The sequence below is a fragment of the Phaseolus vulgaris genome, chromosome 6, assembly GCF_051622355.1.
Source record: "Phaseolus vulgaris cultivar YP4 chromosome 6, ASM5162235v1, whole genome shotgun sequence".
Lineage (NCBI taxonomy): Eukaryota > Viridiplantae > Streptophyta > Magnoliopsida > Fabales > Fabaceae > Phaseolus > Phaseolus vulgaris.
This window is the reverse complement of record NC_143503.1, coordinates 13,997,602-14,020,350: the sequence shown is the minus strand read 5'-3', so window position 1 is coordinate 14,020,350 and position 22,749 is coordinate 13,997,602. Positions and strand designations below refer to the sequence as shown.

At 44.1% G+C, this 22,749-nt stretch overlaps 1 protein-coding gene across 1 annotated transcript; it reads right to left on the bottom strand.

Moving 5' to 3' along the window:
* Nucleotides 1-4,870: 4,870 nt before the first annotated feature.
* LOC150027169 (putative E3 ubiquitin-protein ligase RHC2A) lies at nt 4,871-5,524 on the bottom strand. The gene has a single exon (XM_090303839.1). The coding sequence runs from the start codon at nt 5,522-5,524 to the stop codon at nt 4,871-4,873; it is 654 nt and encodes a 217-aa protein (XP_090159965.1).
* Nucleotides 5,525-22,749: the final 17,225 nt, after the last annotated feature.

The window sequence follows — 22,749 nt, the reverse complement described above, 5'->3', positions numbered from 1 at the left end:
TCTGTGAAACACCAATCGTGGTGGTGGAGGGATAGAGTAAAGGTTTGTAGGGAGGGAGGAGGAGATAGGTGGTTTCAAGAAGAGGTACGATGGAAACTAGGGAGGGGAGACAAGGTTAGATTCTGGGAGGATGTGTGGGTAGGCGAGTCAAATCTTAAAATACTGTTTGAGAGGCTGTATTCTTTGTCACTTAATCAGGAGCAAAAGGTGGAAGATGTAGGTATGTGGGAGGGATTAGTATGGCGGTGGAATCTACAGTGAAGGCAAGACAAATTCGAGTGGAAATCTCAACTGGAAGCAAATCTTATGGAATGCATAGTAAGGGCCCCTGTGAAGAGGAATATCAATGACATCCAAGTATGGGGAGACTGGGAACTTGAGAAATATACGGTTAACTCAGCATATGAATGCCTAGCCAAGCAAACGAGAGGTACCCATCATGTTGCTTTTGAGATTCTTTGGAAAGCTAAAACATTCCCTAATGTGGTGACTACAACTTGGAGAGCTCTTATAGATAGAATTCCAACAAGGGTGGGGCTAAGTAGAAGAGGAGTGTTGATGCTCTCAACAATATGTGGGTTGTATCAAATTAAGGAGGAATCATGCCATCACTTATTTTTTGAATGCAAGTATGCACAACTTGTTTGGTCTCTATGTCTCAACTGGTTGGGTTTTATGCTTGTTCCACACAATGATCCAAAGACTCACTTGGTGAGCTTTCATTGTGTTCAGGCCAATTGCAAGCAAAATCTGGTTTGGAAAGGTATATGTGCAACCGTAGTAAGGTGTATTTGGGACCAGAGAAACTCTATCCTATTCAAGCAAGGAGTAGTAGATGCAGATGAGATCTTCCAGATGGCCCAACTTAAATCATGGTCATGGTTGAAACATAGGACAAACTCCTTTACCTACTCCTTTGCTGATTGGACTCTTAATCCAGGTATATGTATAAAGAGTATTAAATAATAGGGTGTGAGTGGCTGAGGGGAAGAAAAAGATGTGTTACTGTGAGCAATTTCGCATGCCAGTAGAAGGTGAAGAGGGGTCTTGGATGAAGGTTCGGTTATACAGGGGGCTGGTTAACTTTAGACAGAGCTGAAGTATCACGTTTCATATGGGAAAAGTAGCTCACAAAGTTAGACGCAGGTATGTATCAATTCATAAGTATTGATAGATTGGATGAGGATGTTGTAAAAGTTGCCAAAGATGACTTGGTTCTGGACTATATTTGATGGTGGGTTTGTGGCTGGTTGTAAGAGGCAAGGAAGTGAAGATAGAAATGTATAGCCCAAGGTCTAATCAGCAACGATATCAAGTGAAGGTTTCCCTCTGAGTTAGAGGATTGTGGGCTAAGTTATGAGCCAAAAGGAGCTGCTGTTATCTGGAGTTGGGTAAATTTGTGGCAGGAGGTGCTGATTGGCTGGGATCAGACTTGTAGACGCAGGGGAGGTTAATGTTTATAGAGGTTAATGGGCCTTAATCTGGAACTCTACAGAGGTTTTCTTTGACCAAGGGGTGAGGCCCTGTAAGTATAAACCACCCTATATGTCCTGGAGTAGGGAGTAGTTTGGTGATAGAGTATTGGGCCCCCAAGACAGCAAGCCCATCAGACAGAAGAAGAAGCCCGCATGGATGAAAGACTATGTTATTTAATAGAATATTAGTATTGTCATGTCTAATTTTGGCTATAGAGCTTTAGGGCCCAATGACTTGTATCAGCCCACATCATCTCCTATTTAGGTGATGAGAAACGTAAATAAAAGACATGAGAAAAGTTTCTTAACCCTAGAGTAGAATATTCAGAGTTAACATCTTTCTTAGCAAGCACAGTAGTTGTAACCTATCATTGGTGCTTTCATTGCTCTCCACCATGCCTCCCTCACGCCAACCTAAGGACCTTGAGGACATTCTCCTCACCATCCAAGAACGTCTTTCAGCCATACAAACACAAATGGAAACCACAGAAGCCAGGCAGACCAACATAGAGGCCAGCAACGAGTTCCTTCAAACCACACTCACCTCCTTGGTAAACCAGGTTTCCTCTAATTTCCCTCCTACTTTTTCCCCACACATGTCCACACAAGACCAGCCACATATTCCACCCACCATACGACCACCAAAACTACAATTAGCCTTCTTTGAAGGACCAGACCCCTTGGATTGGTTATTCCAAGCTGAACAGTATTTTACCTTCTACCAAATTCCCCCAGATCAAAGACTATCCATGGTTCCCTTTCACGTGAAAGGGGATGCCCTTAGCTGGTTTAAGTGGATGCATCAGAACAACCTTCTTGCAGATTGGCCCTCTTTTACCCGTGCCTTAGAACTATGTTTTGGCCTCTCTTCCTATACCAACCACCAAGCTGAACTATTCAAACTACACCAACATTCTTCGGTTTCAGAATACCAGGCACGCTTTGAAAAAATATGTAACTGTGTCCAAGGTTTGTCCCCAGAAACCATTCTGAATTGTTTCACTTCAAGCCTCCATCCCGAAATCCGAAGGGAACTTGCTATACTTAATCCCTATTCCATTTCCCTGGCTATTGGCCTTGCCAAACTCATCGAAGATAAAATCAGAGACTCTAAACCTAAACCCTTTCGTTCCCCAAACCTTACAAATGTGCAGCACCACACCACCAACAACTCACGTTACCCACACCTTCCTCCAACAACCACGACTACCCAAACCAATCTCAATCACCCTGCTGTACCCCATAACCTACCACCCACCCCTACCTTACCTATTAAACGTCTCACAGCGGCACAACTTCAGGAAAGGAGAGCATTAGGTTTATGCTATAACTGCGATGAAAAATTTTACCCAGGCCACAAATGTTCTAGTTCCAGATTTCTTTTACTCCTAGACAGCCCTGACTGCCCCTCGGCCTCCATGGAAGAAACCCTAGAACTCACACCAACAGATGACATGATCCATTTTCACCTTTCACCACATGCTCTAAACGGTACCCTCTCACCACAAACCCTTAAATTCACGGGTCTCATCAACAACCTCCCAGTCACAGTCCTAATAGACTCTGGTAGCTCCCACAATATTTTACAGCCTCGCATTGCCCATCACCTTCACCTACCCATCTCACCCAGTCCCCCATTTACCGTCATGGTTGGAAATGGAGCTTTTATCACGTGTCAGGGCATTTGTCCCTCAGTTAATATCGCTCTCCAAAACACTACCTTCACAATTCCTCTTTACCTCCTTCCCATAGAAGGAGCAGATGTCGTTTTAGGGATCGATTGGTTGCGCACTTTAGGCCCAATTACAGCTGATTTCTCTATCCCCCGCATAGCCTTCACCCATCTCAACCAACAAATCACTCTAAAGGCCAGCACACCCTCCACACCAACCCCAGCTACCTATCATCAGTTCTGCCAACTCCTTTCCACAAAAGCCATGGCATCCATCCATCTTTTATCCATTGACACACCATCAGATTCCACCCTCCCTCTAGAAATCAGCATACAAACACCATCATCTCCGTTATTCTCTCTGCCATTTTCAATACAATCCATCCTTCTTCAACATCAAACTATTTTTCAAATTCCTCGCGGTCTCCCACCTCCACGGCCCCATGATCACCACATACCACTCCTCCCTCACACATCACCCATTAATGTTAAACCATATCGCTACCCTCACTCACAAAAATCCACCATCTCTACCCTTATTCAAACAATGCTTCACGAAGGCATTATCAAACCAAGCACTAGCCCCTTCTCCTCCCCAGTTCTTTTGATTAAAAAAAAAGATGGTACGTGGCGTTTTTGTATAGAATATAGAGCCTTAAATGCAGCCACAATCCGTGACCGTTTCCCCATTCCCACCATTGATGAATTGCTAGATGAATTGGGTTCGGCTACTGTTTTCACTAAGATTGACTTATACTCTGGATACCACCAAATTCGCCTCACCCCCACAGATACTCACAAAACAGCTTTCAGAACAATGGATGGTCACTATGAATTCCTAGTGATGCCTTTCGGCTTGACAAATGCACCATCAACAATGGTCTATTCATGCTTTATTAGGCATATTAGAATTCTTATGTTTAAAGTTCTCAACCAATTACCTTTAACTTTACATATAAGCTAAAAGCCTTCCAATAACCAAGAACAACATAGGAACTTCTGATGAAGTTTGATATTGACAGTATAGTAGAATCCATTATGCAATAAAAGGATCTAACCAAAGCCTTTATTATATCTTTTCCATAAGAAACAAATTTCTTATGGCCACACAACTCAAACAAACCTAGGAATTAAAACATTCATGCACACAAACTAATAGCTTTGGAAATTCTTGATACTAAAATAAACCAATAATCCACTTAATTGAATAAACAAAAAATGTATTACAAAATCCTTCTAACATTCTCCTACAACACAAGACTATGGTAGTCAAACTTCAACTACTTAATTTAAACAAATATGACAGTAGAATGGTCTATTACTGCATTACGCATATTTAGGTGGTTAACATATATGAATCTTTTTATGGTACTAAACCAATACCTTTAACTTTCATAGAAGCTAAAACCCTTCCAACATAATATCCATATCCTTTAAACTGACCAAGAATAGAATTTGAGTTAGGAAATTCTCAAGTTTGATATGAGATCGTAGAATCCATTATGCAGTAAACTAGGAATTAAAACTTTCAGAATTTCTGCACACAAACTAATACCTTTGGAAATTCTTTGACACTAATATCAACCAATAATCCACTGAATTTAATAAACAAAAATGTATTACAAAATCTTGATAACTACTCTTGCTACAACTCAAGAATCACTAAAGAAACTCTATATGAATTTATCAAACATACTGAAATAGTTTCTGTGTAAGATTGCTGCTAGTTGTCAAGGGTTGGCAAAGAGTAACGACACAAGGGACAGACGCGACTAGTTTTGAGCCATGTGAGAATACAGTGTAGATGAAACTCATGATGGCATGGCATTGTGTAGCACTCGCAGTTGATATTCAACTCTTCTAAGCAGATGCAACAATCATCACTCCCTTCCACCACCGTACATTTCTTCAAGAAGGTCTTTGTTATGGTTTCATTCGACTGATTCATTCTATAAACCTCCCACGATTCTTCCCCAGATGCATCTTCCCCAGCTGCATCAAATCCAAAATCCAATATTATAATTGTCACAAATAAAGGGATGACTTGGTGTTGAGATTCCAAAGGGAGATAATCATCAATGCTACCAACTTCAAACAGTTCTTGAACTGAGGAAACTACCCCTTCTGTTATTTCATCAATGGATTCAATGGAGAAGCTTAAGCCTGACAAAAGTGACTGTAAGAAAGTTTGACCCTCTCGGAAGAAATCATTAGAGGAAATTGATAATGAAGAAAATAGATTTTGCAACCCTTCTGTATCTGTGTTAACTGAGTGATATTCAATTTTGATGTGGAAATTGAAAGTATCACCAGACACAATCGTTGTGTCTTGGTTATCCAACCTCAACACGTTATAGTAGTATCCTTGTGACGGCATTCTTTCTCAGTATGTTATGGAAAACGAAACAAAGTGTACTATTCTGCAAACTTTTCAGAAAGAAATTATTCTCTATATGAGGATGATAGAAAGATCCAATTCATATATATATATAGAATGATAAATATATATGATATTAATGAATTAATGCATTAAATCCTAGTCCAAGAATATCTTGATATTTATCTTGAGTATGATTAAATTGTGTATAATAAAGATATATTCTTATTATATTATAATGAATTAATTTAGGTATTATATATTTTAAAAGAGGATTTTCTTGGGTATGCAAAATGCACGTGGCATCATGATATTGGTATTTTTGTTCAATTAATAAGTAAATCGATTAGATTAATCAATTAATATTCAATCCTAGTTGTTCTTGATTTCATCAATTCAATACAATTAAGGATATATACAATAAGAATACATTTTGATTAAATGAACTATAATTAGAATTCTTGTTATCATCTTTATTTTTTATCGTTACAATAACGTTATGTTATAAATTTTAAAATAATCAGAAGAATTGTTAAATTGTTAAACTAAAAAATATATAATTAAAATAACATTAAAAAAACAGTATAATTATTATTTAAAATAAAAAATACATTGATATAGCTATAACTATGTAAAACAATATAAAAATATGAATATAAGAAAGATTATTAACTCATATCTTATATCCTGAGATACAGTTCTAATATGTGTTTGGTATACACTCTTATTCTTTTGATATACCTGAATGAATTAACTCATAAAATTTGTCATTTTCTATTAAAATATTGTACCCAATTATATAATATCATGATGAGTGGATCTGCCTAATTAGATTGTTATTTGAAGAGAGAAAGTCTCCCTACACTAGTATATACATGAAGTAAGTGATGTAAATACTCAGGAAGCACGTCGCCAGATCTTCCGACAAGCTCAGATCGGAGCTGGTGAAGACCCAAAGGTGTAAGTTCGAGTGTACAACTCCAGTGAGGCGATTGTTGCGCCAGCATCGGGCGTGAAGGGTGTTTGGGTTGAGGGGACAGCTCGCCTATCAGCGACGGGATTCCCAGAGTGGACATTCGTTGATGGCAAGGTTTCCTCAGCCAGAACACGCATGGCGCAACGGTAAGGAGGGTGCCATTAGAGACAAGTGATATCACAGAGATGGTGCACTTTGCTGCACTCGATACTCGCCTTGTCGGGTGGTGCTCTAGAGCATGTCGCGTGCTAGTTTACCCCTTGAGTTGAGGACTTAGCCGCGCGACTGGCTACTATGCAAAAGTGATGTTCAAGTTGCCCCAGCCCAGATGACGACACGTGTAGGGTTTGATTCTCTCAGTTACTCCAACCCAGGTGATGACACGTGTAGGGCTGGGAGAAATAAAAAAGTGACGCTCGAGTTATCCTAGCTCAGATGATGACACGTGTAGGGCTGGGTGCTACCTGCCATCCCAGCCCAGATGGCGACACGTGCAGGGCTGGATGCGAGCCACGCGTGCAAAAGCATAACGGCTTAGAGAGAGAAAAAACCTAGCTATAAAGGTAACCTTAACAGAATTTGCAGAGGTACGTTTTTCATTAAGGCTCATTCTGCTAGGGTTGTGTGCTTTTCAGTACGATCCTACAGAGCATATTTTCTCTCAGTTTTGGGTGTTCTTGTCACTGACTTGAGCGTCGGAGCGCCACCGGCCGCAGAGGCGCCACTGTGTGTTTTTCAGGTTCTTAGAGAGGCTATCTGTGGTGTGGACTTGGAGGGCACGTGGTGTCAAGCTGGTGAGGAAGATCGTGACGAGGCAACGCTCTTGCGCTAAGTCAACCGGCAGGATCATCTGGCGCCCACCGTCGGGCCGTATAAAAGGTGATTCCCAACCATAGTTCGTGTTTGTGGTGTTTTTGGTGTTTTCTGTTCGACTGCTCGCTATCGCAGTCGATTCCTGGAGTTTTCACCGTTTGTTTGGAGTTCTTTGAGTTGCTGAGTTTGCTGAGGAAGGATGAGGACAACACGCTCCAGTTCAGTTGCGCCATCAACAGACGAAGATGCTGTGTCTATGACACAAGTGATGGACATGATGAGGACGCTGCAGGAGAACGTGGCTGCATCGCGTTCTGAACAAGAAAGGATGCACGAGGCGCTGGTGGCCTCGCAAGCAAGGAACGAAGAGCTCAACAGGATCAACGAAGAGCTGCGCAAAGCCCTTCAAGAGCGGGAGGAGCGTGCGGCTGGGGACAGATCTGCACCCCCATCCCCACTGCGCAGCTTTCCGATGCCTTTTTCCCAAGAGATCATGGACTCGGTGGTCCCGGCTAACACTGTGGCAGTGAAAGCGTCTTTCACTGGGGTGGAGGACCCTGAAGCCCATCTCACGGCGCTTCATACTCAGATGATGCTCTCAGGGGGCTCAGACGCGGTGTACTGTAAGGTGTTCATGAGCACTTTGAGTGGAACGGCGTTGGACTGGTTCGTCAGTATACCTACTGGCCACATTACCACTTTTCAACAGTTTTCCAAGATGTTTGTTGAGCAGTATATAGTGAACAAGGCGCCACCTTTGGTGTCTTACGACCTGTTTGATATAAGGCAGTACCAAGGGGAGTCCCTGAAGGATTTCCTGAACAGATTCGGAGCTCAGATAGTCCGTTTGCCAGGAAAGAACGAAGAGATGTTCGTGCACGCCTTCAAAAAGGGCGTGTTACCTGGGCCTTTTAGTGAGTCGCTCATCAGGAGCCACCCCGCCACGTTTGCTGAAATCCGGCGACGTGTTGTGGCTCACATCGTCGCCGAGAGCGAGGTCACCGAGAAGAGGGGAAACATGGCCCCAACTAAACCGCGCGCCCAAGCAAGGGTACAACCGTAGAGGGTAATGGAGGCGGCGGCGGGAAAGAGGGATCAAAGGACGCGCCATCCCTACGACCCTAAGAAAAATAAGAGCAAGGGACCAGGGCACCCCAGGGAGAGTAATCGCCCCCCAAGGTATGAGTTTGTAATGGGTTTGGCTGATTTGATCGCCATCCCAAACATTGTTGCCAGGCTCAAACTGCCTGAGAAAACGACGGAGAAGGTTTTGGGGCCAAAGCCAGACACATGGTGCGAGTTCAACAAGAGTTTCGGCCACTCTATCAACTCGTGTTTGGCTTTGGGACACCAGCTCGCCGAGCTGGTCAAATGTGGTTTCTTAAAGGATTACTTGCTAGAGAAGCAAGCGGACCAAGCGTCAGGATCTCAATCGGCGGGCAGCGGAGGGCAGCAGCACGAGGTGCCCATTCACGGTGAGATCCACACCATAGCTGGCGGATTCTCCGGCGGGGGGTGCATTGCGTCGCAACGCAAGAGGTACGCGAGGTCGGTATTGTCAGTAGAAATCTTTGAGGATCACTCACCCGACGTGGACATCACGTTCACCAAGGGGGATCTTAGGGACGTGGTGCCTCACGACAACGACCCTATCGTGATCTCGCTTGTCACGGCGGGAAGGACTGTCCACCGGGTGCTGGTCGACCAAGGAAGTTCAGCAGACGTGATGTTTTGGACGACTTTTGAGAAGTTACAACTGTCCCCCGATCAACTAAGACCATATGGGGGCTGCTTGTACGGTTTTTCCGGAGACCAAGTGGAGGTGAGGGGGTATATCGAGTTGAGGACGACCTTCACTGACGGTTTGGCCTCACGAACGGAGAAGATCAGGTATCTTGTTGTAAACGCCTTGTCAGCGTACAACATACTGTTGGGAAGGCCAACGCTCAACAGAACAGGAGCTGTGCCTTCGACAAGGCACATGAAAGTCAAGCTGCCGTCTATGGAGGGCATGATCATCACTATTTGCTCCGACCAGAAGGAAGCGAAGAAGTGTTACGAAAACAGCCTTAAGAACAAGAGGTCTGTGTGCCACGTAACCACAACGCCTCCCCCTGGCGTGGAGCGAGAGCGCGAATCCCGGCGAGTTTCGAATACAGCGTTAGAGGTGGTCACCGAGGGCGATGTGCCGATGGGGAACGCAGAGGCGAGGTCAGAGAACTGGGAGGGAGAAAGAAACTGCTCGGAGACCGCCAGAGAAACCGGTATCGCGAGGGCCTTGATCGCCAGCGAAGGTCGTAGAGGAATGGCTCGAGAAGGAGATCAGCGGGAAGGTGTTTAAGTTGGGGAGAACCCTGGATAGCGAGATGCAAGACCAGATCGCCAAGGTGATAAGTAGACACTTGGATGCGTTTGCGTGGGCTGCTTCAGATATGCCGGGAATCGACCCCGATTTTTTGTGCCATCGTTTAGCGATGGACCCCCAAGTCAAGCCCATCCACCAAAGAAGAAGAAAGTTCAATGAGGAGAAGAGACAGGCGATCAAGGAAGAGACACATAAACTCCTTGCAGCGGGCCACATCAGGGAAATCCAATATCCAGAATGGCTCGCTAATGTTGTTATGGTCAAGAAGAGCAGCGGAAAATGGCGAATGTGCGTTGACTTTACAGACCTGAACAAGGCCTGCCCAAAGGACTCTTATCCTTTGCCAAGCATAGACGCCCTGGTAGACAGTGCATCAGGGTGCAAGCTGCTCAGTTTTCTGGATGCCTTCTCGGGGTACAACCAAATCAAAATGCACCCCATGGACGAAGAGAAGACCGCCTTCGTGACGGAAAGGTCATGTTATTGCTACAGGGTAATGCCCTTCGGGTTGAAGAATGCAGGGGCCACACACCAAAGGCTGATGGACAAGGTGCTCGCATCCATGCTCGGAAGGAATGTGCAGGCATACGTCGACGACATGGTCGTGACGTCCCTGGAGAACGACAAGCACGTCGCAGACTTGGAAGAGTTGTTCATCACGATAGCCAGGTACAAGCTAAAACTGAATCCTGAAAAGTGCGTTTTTGGTGTAGAAGCAGGGAAATTTCTGGGGTTTCTCCTGTCAGAGAGGGGAATCGAGGCTAACCCCGAGAAGTGCGCCGCCATTTTGGCAATGAGGAGCCCCGCCAATGTGAAGGAGGTGCAGCAACTCACGGGGCGGATAGCCGCCCTGTCCCGATTCGTATCGGCAAGCGGAGAGAAGGGCCACCCATACTTCCAATGTTTGAAAAGGAACAACAGGTTTGTTTGGACAACCAGCTGGGCAGCGGGGCTGGGGTCATTTTGGAAGGGCCCAACGGAGTGTTGATAGAGCAATCATTGAGGTTTGCTTTCAAAGCAAGCAACAATCAAACAGAGTATGAGGCTTTGATCGCCGAAATCCTGCTGGCGAAGGAAATGGGGGCGAAAGTGCTGATGGCCAAGAGCGATTCGTTGTTGGTCACCGGACAAGTAACTGGCGAGTTCCAAGCCAAGGACCCGCAGTGATGGATATCCACTAGGAGAGGATTTTATTAATGAAGGAAGAGGATTTTCACCTACACATTTGAAGTTCTTCCTTCTAGTCTTCTCACAAATTAAAAGAAGTCAAAGAGAAGATCAAGCCTAAAGATAAAGAAGTCTACAAACTCTCAACTAATAGGCTTCATATTAAATATCTCTCTTTATAGTTTCTTTTAAATTGTAAATAATATAGAATAATGTTTAGAAAGGTTCTTAGAGGGAAACATGAGACACCTCTTTTGTAAAAGCATCTTTAGGCTTTAGTTTAGCAAATTCTAGAAGCTTGGGGAGTGAGCTTAGTAAGGGGGTGTGATCTTAGGAGTTTTTTGGGTAGCTTAGGGAATAAGCTATGTAAATGACCAGCCCTTACTCCTATAAAAGGAGGGCTTAGGTCCTTCACAATTCAGATTGGAATTTTATAGTAGAGAGACTATACTCAATTTTGGAGAGAATTTGTGAGTTTTGAGTCTTCCTCTTCTTTGCCTTATCTTGTGAGCTATGGTGAGCTTCAAGTGGTGGCACTCCATCACTTATCTTGGGTCAAGGTTCCAAGTGGCGTGAATGGCTTCTTCCAATCCTCAAAATCCAACAAGCATCTTCCTATAAGTGTTCTTCTTCCCTTTTCTTCAATTTTCCATTCAGCAGTTTTTGATTCCTAGAGTTTTACTTCTTTTTCTACCGTTTAATTTTGTGTTTCCAGCATTGTGTTCTTAATTATGTTTGGTTCAGTAGCTAGCTTTTTAATTTCTGTCCAGTTTTAATTCTTGTTCTTCATTCTTTGTGTTTTGATTCAATTTGACAAAACATGGACTTCCATATGAGTCTTGGTTGGTGCTAAGTTTTGGTGAGTTCTTGAATTAGAGCATTGATCCAATTCTAATGTAAAGTGCCTTTCAAATCCAGCTCAAGTTGATCCTAAGAATGTCAAGAATCATGTGTTCTTGTAGTTACATTCACATCACGCAGATGGCAGCCTACTTGGAGTACGTGCAAGAGCTAAGAAGATCTTTCGCTTCATTTGAAGTGGTGCATGTGCCAAGAGAACAGAATGCCCGAGCTGACTTGCTGGCCAAGCTCGCCAGTTCGGGCAAGGGGGGCAGGCAGAGGACTGTCATTCAAGAAACCTTGAAAGCGCCTCGAGCATTCGTGGCAGACCACCAGGTTCTTCATGTTGGCAGATCAATGGAAAGAACGGCGAGAAGTCATAGATTCCTAACGCAGGAAACTCTGAGGATGCCGAGGGTCAGAGCGCGCCCGGCGGAAGAGGCGAGATCGATGCAAGTTTGCGCTATCCACAAACCAGACACGTGGATAACGCCATACCAACGCTATTTAGCGGATGGTGTGCTTCCAGTTGACTCAACTGAGGCCAGAAAGATAAAGAAGAGCTCCAGCAAGTTTACCCTTATTGACGGCGAGCTGTACAAGTTTGGATTTACACACCCTCTTCTTGTATGTGTACATGGAGAGAAGTGCACGAGGATTATGACTGAGCTCCATGAGGGGATTTGCGGGAGCCACATTGGAGGTCGATCGCTGGCAACAAGGACTATCCGTGCAGGCTACTACTGGCCCACGATGAGGGAAGATTGCAAGAGATACGCCCAGCGTTGCAAGCAATGCCAGCAGCACACCGACTGGCACAAGGCACCCCTAGAAGAGTTAAAATCAATCTACAGCCCTTGGCCGTTTCACACGTGGGGAATCGACATCCTGGGACCCTTCCCATTGGCAGTCAGACAAATGAAGTATTAGGTTGTGGCGATCGAATACTTCACGAAATGGATTGAAGCAGAACCAGTGGCCCAGATCACCGCACACAAAATCCAGAGTTTCGTATGGAAGAATATTGTGTGTCGTTTTGGCGTGCCCAAGCGTCTAGTATCAGACAATGGGACCCAGTTCGCAAGCCACCTGTTGAAGAAACTTTGCGAGGACATCGGGACACAACAAGTGTTTGCATCTGTGGAACACCAGCAAACGAATGGGCAAGTGGAGTCCGCTAATCGGGTTCTGCTCAGAGGATTGAAGAGGAGGTTGGAAAAGGCCAAGGGGTCTTGGGCTGAGGAGGTTCCCCGCATAGTGTGGGCATACCATACTACTGAGCAATCGGGAACCCACGAAACCCCGTTTAGCTTGGTGTACGGGTGCGACGCGATGATCCCAGTTGAAATCCAAGAGAGCTCGCTGAGGTTTCTGAACTTCGTGTCAGAAGACTCGAACGAAGAAAGGAAGATGAACTTGGATCTGCTGGATGAGGTCAGGGAGGAAGTGCGGGTGAAGGCCCAAGCAGTAAAGAGAACGGTTGAGCGCAAGTACAACTCCAAGATAAAGCCGAGGCAGTTCAGAGATGGCGACCTGGTGATGAGGAAGGCCCACCAGTACGAGATGGAAAACAAATTATCGCCCAAGTGGACAGGACCGTTTAGAATAACCGAAGCACTCGGGAACGGCGCCTACCGCTTGGAGACGATGGAGGGAGGGGCGATTCCTCGCACTTGGAACGCCACCCATCTCAAGTTTTACTACAGTTGAGCCTTTGTAAGTATCAATTAACTTGACCAATTTAAGATGTATCAGTTTGAACAAATTTTTCAAGGGGGCACTCTTTTTCACTAAGGAGGGTTTTAATGAGGCCACCCAGTAAATAAGGTTTCGAAGTTTATCAAAGTTTCCCAGCTATTAAGTTTGCATGCTGTCTGTTTGCCAAGTTTGGGGGGAGAGACCCTATCTTCCTTGTGTAGTTTTAAAGAAAAATGGCAAATCCGAACTGCATGCATCCAGTACAAAATTTCCGAAACGTAAAGTTTTTTAAGTCCTCATCGCCATGTGGCGATCGGAGGCACAAGAATAAAGTTTTTTAAGTCCTCACCGCCTCCCGGCGACCGGAGGCACAAGTATCGGATTTGCTCTAGGCGAGAAAGAGATTTAAAAGACCTCCTCGCCTAGAGCGAGCATAGGCGAGAAAGAGATTTAAAAGACCTCCTCGCCTTGAGCGAGCATAGGCGAGAAAGAGATTTAAAAGACCTTCTCGCCTTGAGCGAGCGTAGGCGAGAAAGAGATTTAAAAGACCTCCTCGCCTTGAGCGAGTGTAGGCGAGAAAGAGATCACAAGACCTCTTTGTGTGAGCAAATTGAGGCAAGTTGAAAGCTCTCAGTGCATCCGGGGGAGGAGGAGATGTAACCCCTAGGCAAGTTGAGGCATCAGAAAAAGTCCTTCTCACCCTCAAGTGAGTTCAGGCAAGATTAAATCGAAAGGTCAGGGGTGCTAACGATCTCAAGCGTGGGAAAGGAGGGTTGGAGAAGGACTCTTTCCCCCTTGAGAGAGACACCAATGTCGACCTAGTAAGATCAGTTAAATCGGAGGTGAAGGGTGGTTGGGGAAGGTTCGCAGAGGACACTCCACCACCCAAATCATTGTTCCAAAACTCAGGGAGGTAGAGAAGGATCTGAAAGGCGGCTCTACCCCCAGATGAGGGAACAATGGTGTAAGTTATCTCAGGGTAAAGGCTCGGGGAAGGCAAAGAACGATTCGAAAGACGGCTCTCTTCCCAGGTGAGCAAAGATGAAATCAGAAGGTGGTCCCGCAAGGGACGCTTTCAGTTAAAGGGAAGATGACGTCGCCAGAAGCCCATGGTTTGAGATTGGAACAGAAAGAGAATCGCACAGCGGAGGCCGCGTCTGCGAAGTTCTGAGCGACGATGTAGAGACGCCTTAGGCCCTTGGCGGGTCGGGCAAGAGAAGTTCCAGGTGCTAAATGGTTTGCAGAAAGTTAAGTACCGGTTGGTGCAAAGTACGTTGAGTCAAGAAAAGTTAAGTACCGGTTGGTGCAAAGTGCGTTAAGTTAAGAAAGAACCATCCAGTTAAACCAGTTGATTGTGCAGCAGATAAATTAGAAGATTATATATATATATATATATATATATGTGTGTGTGTGTGTGTGTGTGTGTGTGTATGTGCACATGAGATAAGACCAAGGTAAAGCATAAGAGTTTTCAAGGAGATAAGTCAATCGGGGGCACGATCTTGCCGTCCACCACTTCGTTGTACACCGAGAACTCAGAAAGATCGAGGTCAGGATATTTGCTAGCAAACTGCTCCAAAGCAGCGCCAAAGCCGGAAGTTAGAACCTGGGCAGCCTCAAGCTGAAGCTCGTCGATCTTCGTCTTGAACCCACTGTTCTCTTCACGAACCTGGGTGACTTCAAGCTCGAGCTCGTTGGCCTTCTTCTTGAGCCCGCTGTTCTCCTCGCGAACTCGAGCAAGCTCAGCAGCAGTTTCACTAAGTTCCTGGGAGGCCTTATCCCGATCTTGCTCAACCTTTCCCAGAAGGGTCTCTCTCTCGATTGACCTCTTCTCCAGGTTGACCATCTTCTGAGCGTCAGTCTTCTTTGCCTCCTCCAGCGCGGCAATTTTCTCCCTTAGAGGGACGATCTTGCTCTCCAGCTCGACGGCGTCTTGGAGTTTGTCATGAAGCTTCTTGCGCAGCTCTTTGTTGTCTTGCCGCACGCTCTAGAGCTCGTCCTTGAAGGCATTTTCAACTCGCGAAAACTCCAAGCCTTGCATCATCATATCGCACTTGGTCTTCTCGGCTTCAGCTTTCGCGGTGCTTGCCACCTCCTGGTTGATCCGATTGTCGAGCTCAAACTTCTCCAAGGAGTCCTTGAACCCTTCGCCGACGATTTGGGGAAGACAATCGTCAACCATGGCACTTAGGCGCACGGTGAAGGACTTCAAAGCTTCTTGAAGAGCGGCAGGGAGGCCTGAGGTTGCTGGTGGAGGCGAAGGTTGGTGCTCACCACCACCCTCACAAGGTTGTACGGCGGGGGGAGCTTCGAGGCGTGGTGGTGAGGCAGGCAGCTTCTCGGCGGCTTGTGAGGAGGCTTGCGTATCAGCAAGTTGCTCAGGAACGGCCTCAGCAACTGAAGCGTTTGAAACGAGAACATCCCCAGCGGACTCGAATGGTGTGGAGGCGCTGGGGGGGTTCTCGATGAAGTTTGGAGCGACGCTCTCAATTGCTGGGGGCTCGGTCACCGCCACCCTTTTCCTTTTGCAGATTAGCCCGTCCTTGGTGCTTTCATCCGCCTCTTCGTCAGATACTACCCTGGGGGCTTTCCTTTTGGCCTTCTTGAGAGGTAGTTTTTTGCGTTGGGGGGCTGGAAGAGCGGCAGCAGCGGGTGGACCAGCTGGTGGGGATTGGCCCTGGGCAGCAGCGATCTCCGCAACAGAGTTCGGGATCGTTTCAGAGCCCGCCGCAAGCTTATGGGACCTGGCTATGGCGCGTAGCTCAGCCATCCTATCTTGTCCCAGCATCGTATCTGCAAGGGGGGCCAACAGTTATCAACTAGCACAGAGAATTGACAGGTAATAATGCATGAAGGAGTTTGAAACCATATGCGAAGTAGAACAACAACATCAAAGTAGGAATGAGAAAATGCAAAGTCAAGCTAGGGAAACTTGAAGGCTTAAGGGCAAACCTATGTGAAAGTCCAATTGGCTTTCATAGAACTCGAAGGAGACGATGGAGGCAGTCGACAGGGTCACGTTGGAAGAGGCGACTTTCTTCCAGAAGCCGCATAAGTCCTTGTCGAGCTCCCCCATCTTTTCTGGCTCCCTACCCTTCCTGAAGCTCGACTCCTTTTTCCCTTTGTTCACCCAATACAAGGGGAACCTGTCGAGAAGGCAAGGGTCTTGATCGTTGCAGCATACACGCACGAACTTCCCCTTCCAATCCTTATAGGATTGCTGGAAGATAGAAAGAATGGACCTCCCGCCGATCCCATTGAGGCTGACCCATAGACGACCGCCCGGGTCCTTCACCTCGAATAAGTAGAGGAACACATCCACTGAGGCCGAATGTCCTAAGTGTGCGCAGAGGATCTGGTAAGCCCGCACGAACGCCCAACTGTTGGGATGGAGCTGGGCGGGGGCTATGTCAAGCTCGGTCAGGAGCTCCCTCTCAAAGCGTGTGAAGGGAAACCGAAGCTTGACCTTCTTGAACATGGTGGTGTAGATGAAGCAGAAGGGGGCGTCGTCGCTCCCCTGATCGTCGGTGCAGATGGGCTCACCGGGAGGACAAGGACGCACAGACACTTTGCTGCACTCGATACTCGCCTTGTCGGGTGGTGCTCTAGAGCATGTCGCGTGCTAGTTTACCCCTTGAGTTGAGGACCTAGCCGCGCGACTGACTACTATGCAAAAGTGACGTTCAAGTTGACCCAGCCCAGATGACGACACGTGTAGGGTTTGATTCTCCCAGTTACTCCAACCCAGGTGATGACACGTGTAGGGCTGGGTGCTACCTGCCATCCCAGCGCAGATGGCGACACGTGCAGGGCTGGATGTGAGCCACGCGTCCAAAAGCATAACGGCTTGGAGAGAGAAAAAACCTAGCTATAAAGGTAACCTTAACAGAATTTGCAGAGGTACGTTTTTCATTACAGCTCATTTTGCTAGGGTTGTGTGCTTTTCAGTACGGTCCTACAGAGCATATTTTCTCTCAATTTTGGGTGTTCTTGTCACTGACTTGAGCGTGGGAGCGCCACCGGCCGCAGAGGCGCCACTGTGTGTTTTTCAGGTTCTCAGAGAGGCTATCTGTGGTGTGGACTTGGAGGGCACGTGGTGTCAAGCTGGTGAGGAAGACCGTGACGAGGCAACGCTCTTGCGCTAAGTCAACCAGCAGGATCACTTCTTATATACAATTTTCTTATATGTATCAGAGCACCAATCTTGGTGTGCTCTGACCGTCTCTCCATTTTTATCCGCTAAATAAGAAGTTATGTATGGCAAAGAAGGTACAAGCTTCACTGTCGAGTTAGCGTTGCAGGTTTGCTTGCCCATAACTCGTCTATTAATTTGGCTTTTACAAAACCGATTCACAATTTTTCACACACATAAGAGAATAAAAACATCTTTTTTCTTCTTACATACAATTTTTTTATATTTTCAAATATATATTTATCTTCAAAAACTTAAATATCCTAATATATTAAATATTTTTTTAAATATGAATTCAATTATACCTATGTTCTAAAGTTGAAATTCAATATTTATTAAAAAGATATTATAAATAATTAAAAGTAAAAATATCAAAATGTAAGTTATTTGTCATAAATACAAATAAATTAAAAACATTATTCACTATAAATTTTAATTATAACATAATATATATATATATAGATGTAGTTATATAATAAATATTTATTTTATACAGTGCATAAAACAAAAATACCTATAGCTATATATAAAATTTTTCATTTTAAGATTAGGTTCGCCTTTGAATATGGTTGAGTTTAACATAAAATATATACAATTAATTGATTAATTTACGAAAACGGTTTAATTATTTATTAAATTTACTGAAATACTTAAATTTTAAATTTTTTACAAAAATATGTAAATAGTAATTCCAAACACGATTTTAGTTTTAGTCAATATTTCACTTTCAAGTCGCGCTTCAAAGCATGTATTTTTACTATTTTTTATTTATTTTTAATTATTTTTAAGTAAGTCGTGTTTAAAGGAATCACTTTAATTTAATTTTTTTTAGAAATAGTACCAAAAAGAACAAGTTCATATTGTGTTTTATTTTTTATTTTTTAAGTGTGTTTTCACTAGTGCAGAAATCTTAAATAAGGGCTCCTTATTAAGTGCAGTTTTACGAACAGACGCATTCGTAAAAAATACGGTGGTATTTTTTAAATTAAGTTCATTTACAAATGCGGCTATTTGTAACAACCGCATTCGTAAATCAAGCGCTATGGTTTACAAATGTGGCTATATTAAAAGCCGTATTTCTAAATCAAGCGTTTTAATTTACAAATGTGATTGTTACTATAGCCGCATTTGTAAATGAAAGCGCTTGATTTATGAATGCGGCTTTTACAAATAGCCGCATTCGTAAACCGTTTTTTACCCTAACTCACTTCAAAAACGCGTCATACACTACTCTTTCTTTCTCCAGAAGCGTTTCGCCATTCATTGTGCTCTCATTTGCGTTTTGCGTTTCGCTGTTCATGAAGCTTTCGTTCCTTCGTGGTATGTTTGTGGTTCTCTTTCAAAGCTTTCGTGCCATCACCAATGTATTTTTCGTTCATATATACTGTTCATCATACTGTTGCATTGCCTCATTGATACTGTTGCATTGCTTTCGTAGTTCCTTTGTTCTTACTTGTATGCTCTGTCGTTGTTTCTGTGTCCACCGCCTCTCGTTCGCGTCCACGGCCTCTCGTTCGTTGCCGCCGTCGTGCCACCTTGGGAACGTTGCCTTCACACACAAGATTGGTTGTATTTTTTGAATTTATTTTAATGTTATGAATTTATGGATGACGATCAGACTCCAATCCGACCTCGATCCGGACGAGGCAGCAGAGGACCTACTAGATTGAAGCGTCTCGCATTGAAACGTGCTGATAGTGAGAAGACACGTGTTGACATTGATGTCAACACTGGAGTGGCTTTTGGTCCTAAAGCAGATGAGTTTATGAGTTATCTTGGAGTTGTTTCTCGTGAGAGGCTCTCCATTTTGATTAATTCATGGGATGAGGTGTTAGAAGTCGATCGGAACATGATTTGGGAGAATGTTCTGGTAAGCTTTACATTATTATTGTTACCATATAATGATTTTTAATATTCATTGATTAATTTTAATTTGGTGATGTTATTTTCCAGACAAACTTTGAAATTCCTAATTTTAAGATGTTTAAACCAATAGGTTTGAAACATGATATTATCAGGTGTTGGGGGGGCATTTGGGTAGGTATTGTAAGTGAAATTTTGAATCACAGGAATAGAGTTTTTTTTAGAATGGGCGGGTAGATCTAGTGGAGGTCTTTACTGCGGTACAAAGGAAGACTTGGTCTTGGATCATGGTAAAAGAAGGGTTGGCTGCTTTCTCTTACTCAGACTGGTGTTTGGAACCTCAGTGTTGTATGGGGTATTTGAAAGATTGATATTTGGTGTTTCTTATTTAATGTTTGTACCCAGGTTTGGAAGTTGTGATGTGTTCTATGTAGATTTCCTTGACTTTTTCTACCTGACAGTGATGAATTTTTTCTACCTGACAGTGAAGATTTCCTTGACTTTTTCTAGTTATGTTCTCTTCTCACAGGATCGGTTGTTGTCTTTGACAATTAGTTATGTGATAGGTCAGACTGCTGGCAAAGATCTTCTTTATCAGTTGGATTTTGTGCCTGTTCTAAGGGTGTCTTTCACTGGTGGGTTGATGTATTTGGGGATTTTGTATCTTATTCTGGTATGTGATTTTGGGTAATGTCGTGTAAGGTCTGGTGGATCCTTAGCTGGTTAGGTGCAAGGAAACTTGTTTTCGTTTTTTGTATAAGGATTGGGTACCCCTGAAGGACCTCATTTTATTTTATTTATTCTTTGCTGATAAAAAAAAGGGTAAAAATAGAAACATATCTCATTTGCAGGAAGGGTTACATAATTAAGTTCATACTGCCAGTTGCCCCCCTCATACTATATATCTATATAAAAGATGTCACAAATAAGAAGAATTTTTTTTTTATCAACAAATAATTAACTGAATTAATAGGATACTTCAGGGGTATCCCAACCCTTATACCAAAATCATTGTTCTTCCCTCATACTAACAAGTTAAGATTACAAAATAACAGTAACAATATTGCTTCCTTTGAAAGTTAAAACTTGTAGTTGGGGAGATCTTTTCTAACAAACCAGCAACCTTGCACCTTCATTTCGGCAGTCCATATGCTCCTCTAAGGATTGTGATACCAAGACAAAGATCCAATCTGCAATTAAAACAAAAAGCCTCACTCCAGCTAGCATCCCCTTAGAGTTGTAATTATAAACCTGGCCTAGGATTTCTCCCCCTTCTTCACTCTACAGATTTTACCAGTTAATTCTCCCTCCATGTGCCCCCTTCTTATTCATCTTCCATATAGCTGATTTCATGAGGACCTTTTTGTTACACTCCTACAGTTTCTCCTTTCGGAATTCCCTCTTCTGACAGCATGCTACCCTATATCCATCTAGACTAGCGGCACACAATCAAACCTGTTAAGCTCTTTAATCAGTAGCCACCACCCATGAAAAATTGATTACTTATTTCCTGTTCCAGCACCTCCACTACACATTCAGTTGTAACCTTAAGTTTGATTTGCCCATTCCATTGCATTTGGAATGCTGTCCAGGAAAAATTGGTTGGATTAGTGTTAGTTCCGTAGCCCAAAACTAGCAACACATTGGATGATCCTGACTAGAGACAACCTATACAAGTAATGTCACTGCTGACTAACCACACAACTGCGTTTACCAGCAATAGCACCTTTCAGCACCAATCAGAAATTAATTACTCCACCTATTCTTCAGCCCTGCTTTGCCTCTGTCACTCAGGATTGCATTCCTGGCCTCCCACTATCTGCCAAGCACCAACATTTCCTTCACCCTGACATCAGCAACTGCTTCCATCTCCACCATCAACTTCTCAATCCTCTGCCACATTATTAATGTTATGAAAAGGTACTACCCTTCCTCCACCACAATGAGTGACATTTCCTGATCATACACTATATCAAGACCCTTCCAGCGTTTCATACCCCATATTGCTTCACATTACCAGATTTTCTTTAGCGTTTAACAAACCTTCAGTGCTTAGGAATTAGGACAGCCCTACAACTGCCAGTTTACCCAGTTGCGACCCCCTACAACCAACATCTCCATCCACCCTTGTCCTCTGGTTCCTATTTAGCTTTTAGTAAACCTTTTGCTATATACACATCAACCTGTAGTTGTTCTCCAAACACCCAACATCCTACTATAGCTGTCAACACCACCTTAGCCCTTACCAGCTTTTAGATAGGCACAAAACAATCCAGTTTTGTTTCTCATATATGTCCACCCTTCGAACCTCCCCTAACTACCTCCATGATCCCTCTCAGCCTTGTTTCTGCACCTTGTACATACCCCTTTGCCATTCATTCCAGATTATTTCAAACTCTTTATACAGATGTCTGGAAATCCAATCTACAAAAGAGTAACTAAATGATCTAGTCCTATGTTTAAGCCAAGACCAAGATTTAAGCTGAGTCATCTGAAATATCTCTTCTACATCCACAACTCCCTGTTTGAACAAAATTATGTTTCTTTGGTCCCAAATACACCTTACAACAGCTGCCCAAATACCTTTCCAAACTTGATTCTGCTTAACACTTGCTTGACTACAGTGAAAACTTTCAAAATGGTTCTTAATCTTATTATGTTGCACTAACGTAGTTCCCAACCACCTTTGGCATATGGACCATACTCGTTGTGCATATACGCATTCTATGAATAAGTGCTTAGAGGATTCCTCCTTACTTCGATACAAAACACATTCAGTAGAAGTCACCTGCACACCTCTTCTATATAGGCCTTCCCGTGTTGGAATTCTATCCAAAAGTGCTCTCCACGCTGTTGTCAGCACACTTGGAAAAGTTGTGGCTTTCCAAAGGATTTCAAAAACAACCTGCTGTGTCCCACTCGATTTCTTTGCTAGACATGTGTATGCTGAATTCACCGTATACTTCTCTAGTTCCTCCTCCCCCCCACACTTGGATGTCAGATATGTATCTCTTCACATATGCCCTTGTAATACATTGAAGAAGATTTATTACCATCTCAAATTCCCACTCAAATTTGTTCCTACGCCACTGTAACCTCCACTGCCACTCAGGACCCTCCCACACACCTACTTCTTCCACCTTTTGCTCCTGGTTAGCTGACAAGGAAAACAACCTTTGGAATGATGTTTCTAGACTTGAATTACCAACCCACACATCCTCCAAGAATCTCACCTTATCTCCTCTCCCTAGTTTCCACCGTAACTCTTCTTGGAACCACCCTTCTCTTCGCCCTTCTTACAAACCTTTCCT

What these genes read in the sequence shown, in the direction of transcription:
- LOC150027169 (XM_090303839.1), bottom strand. Translation starts at nt 5,524, where the DNA reads ATGCCGTCACAAGGATACTACTATAACGTGTTGAGGTTGGATAACCAA.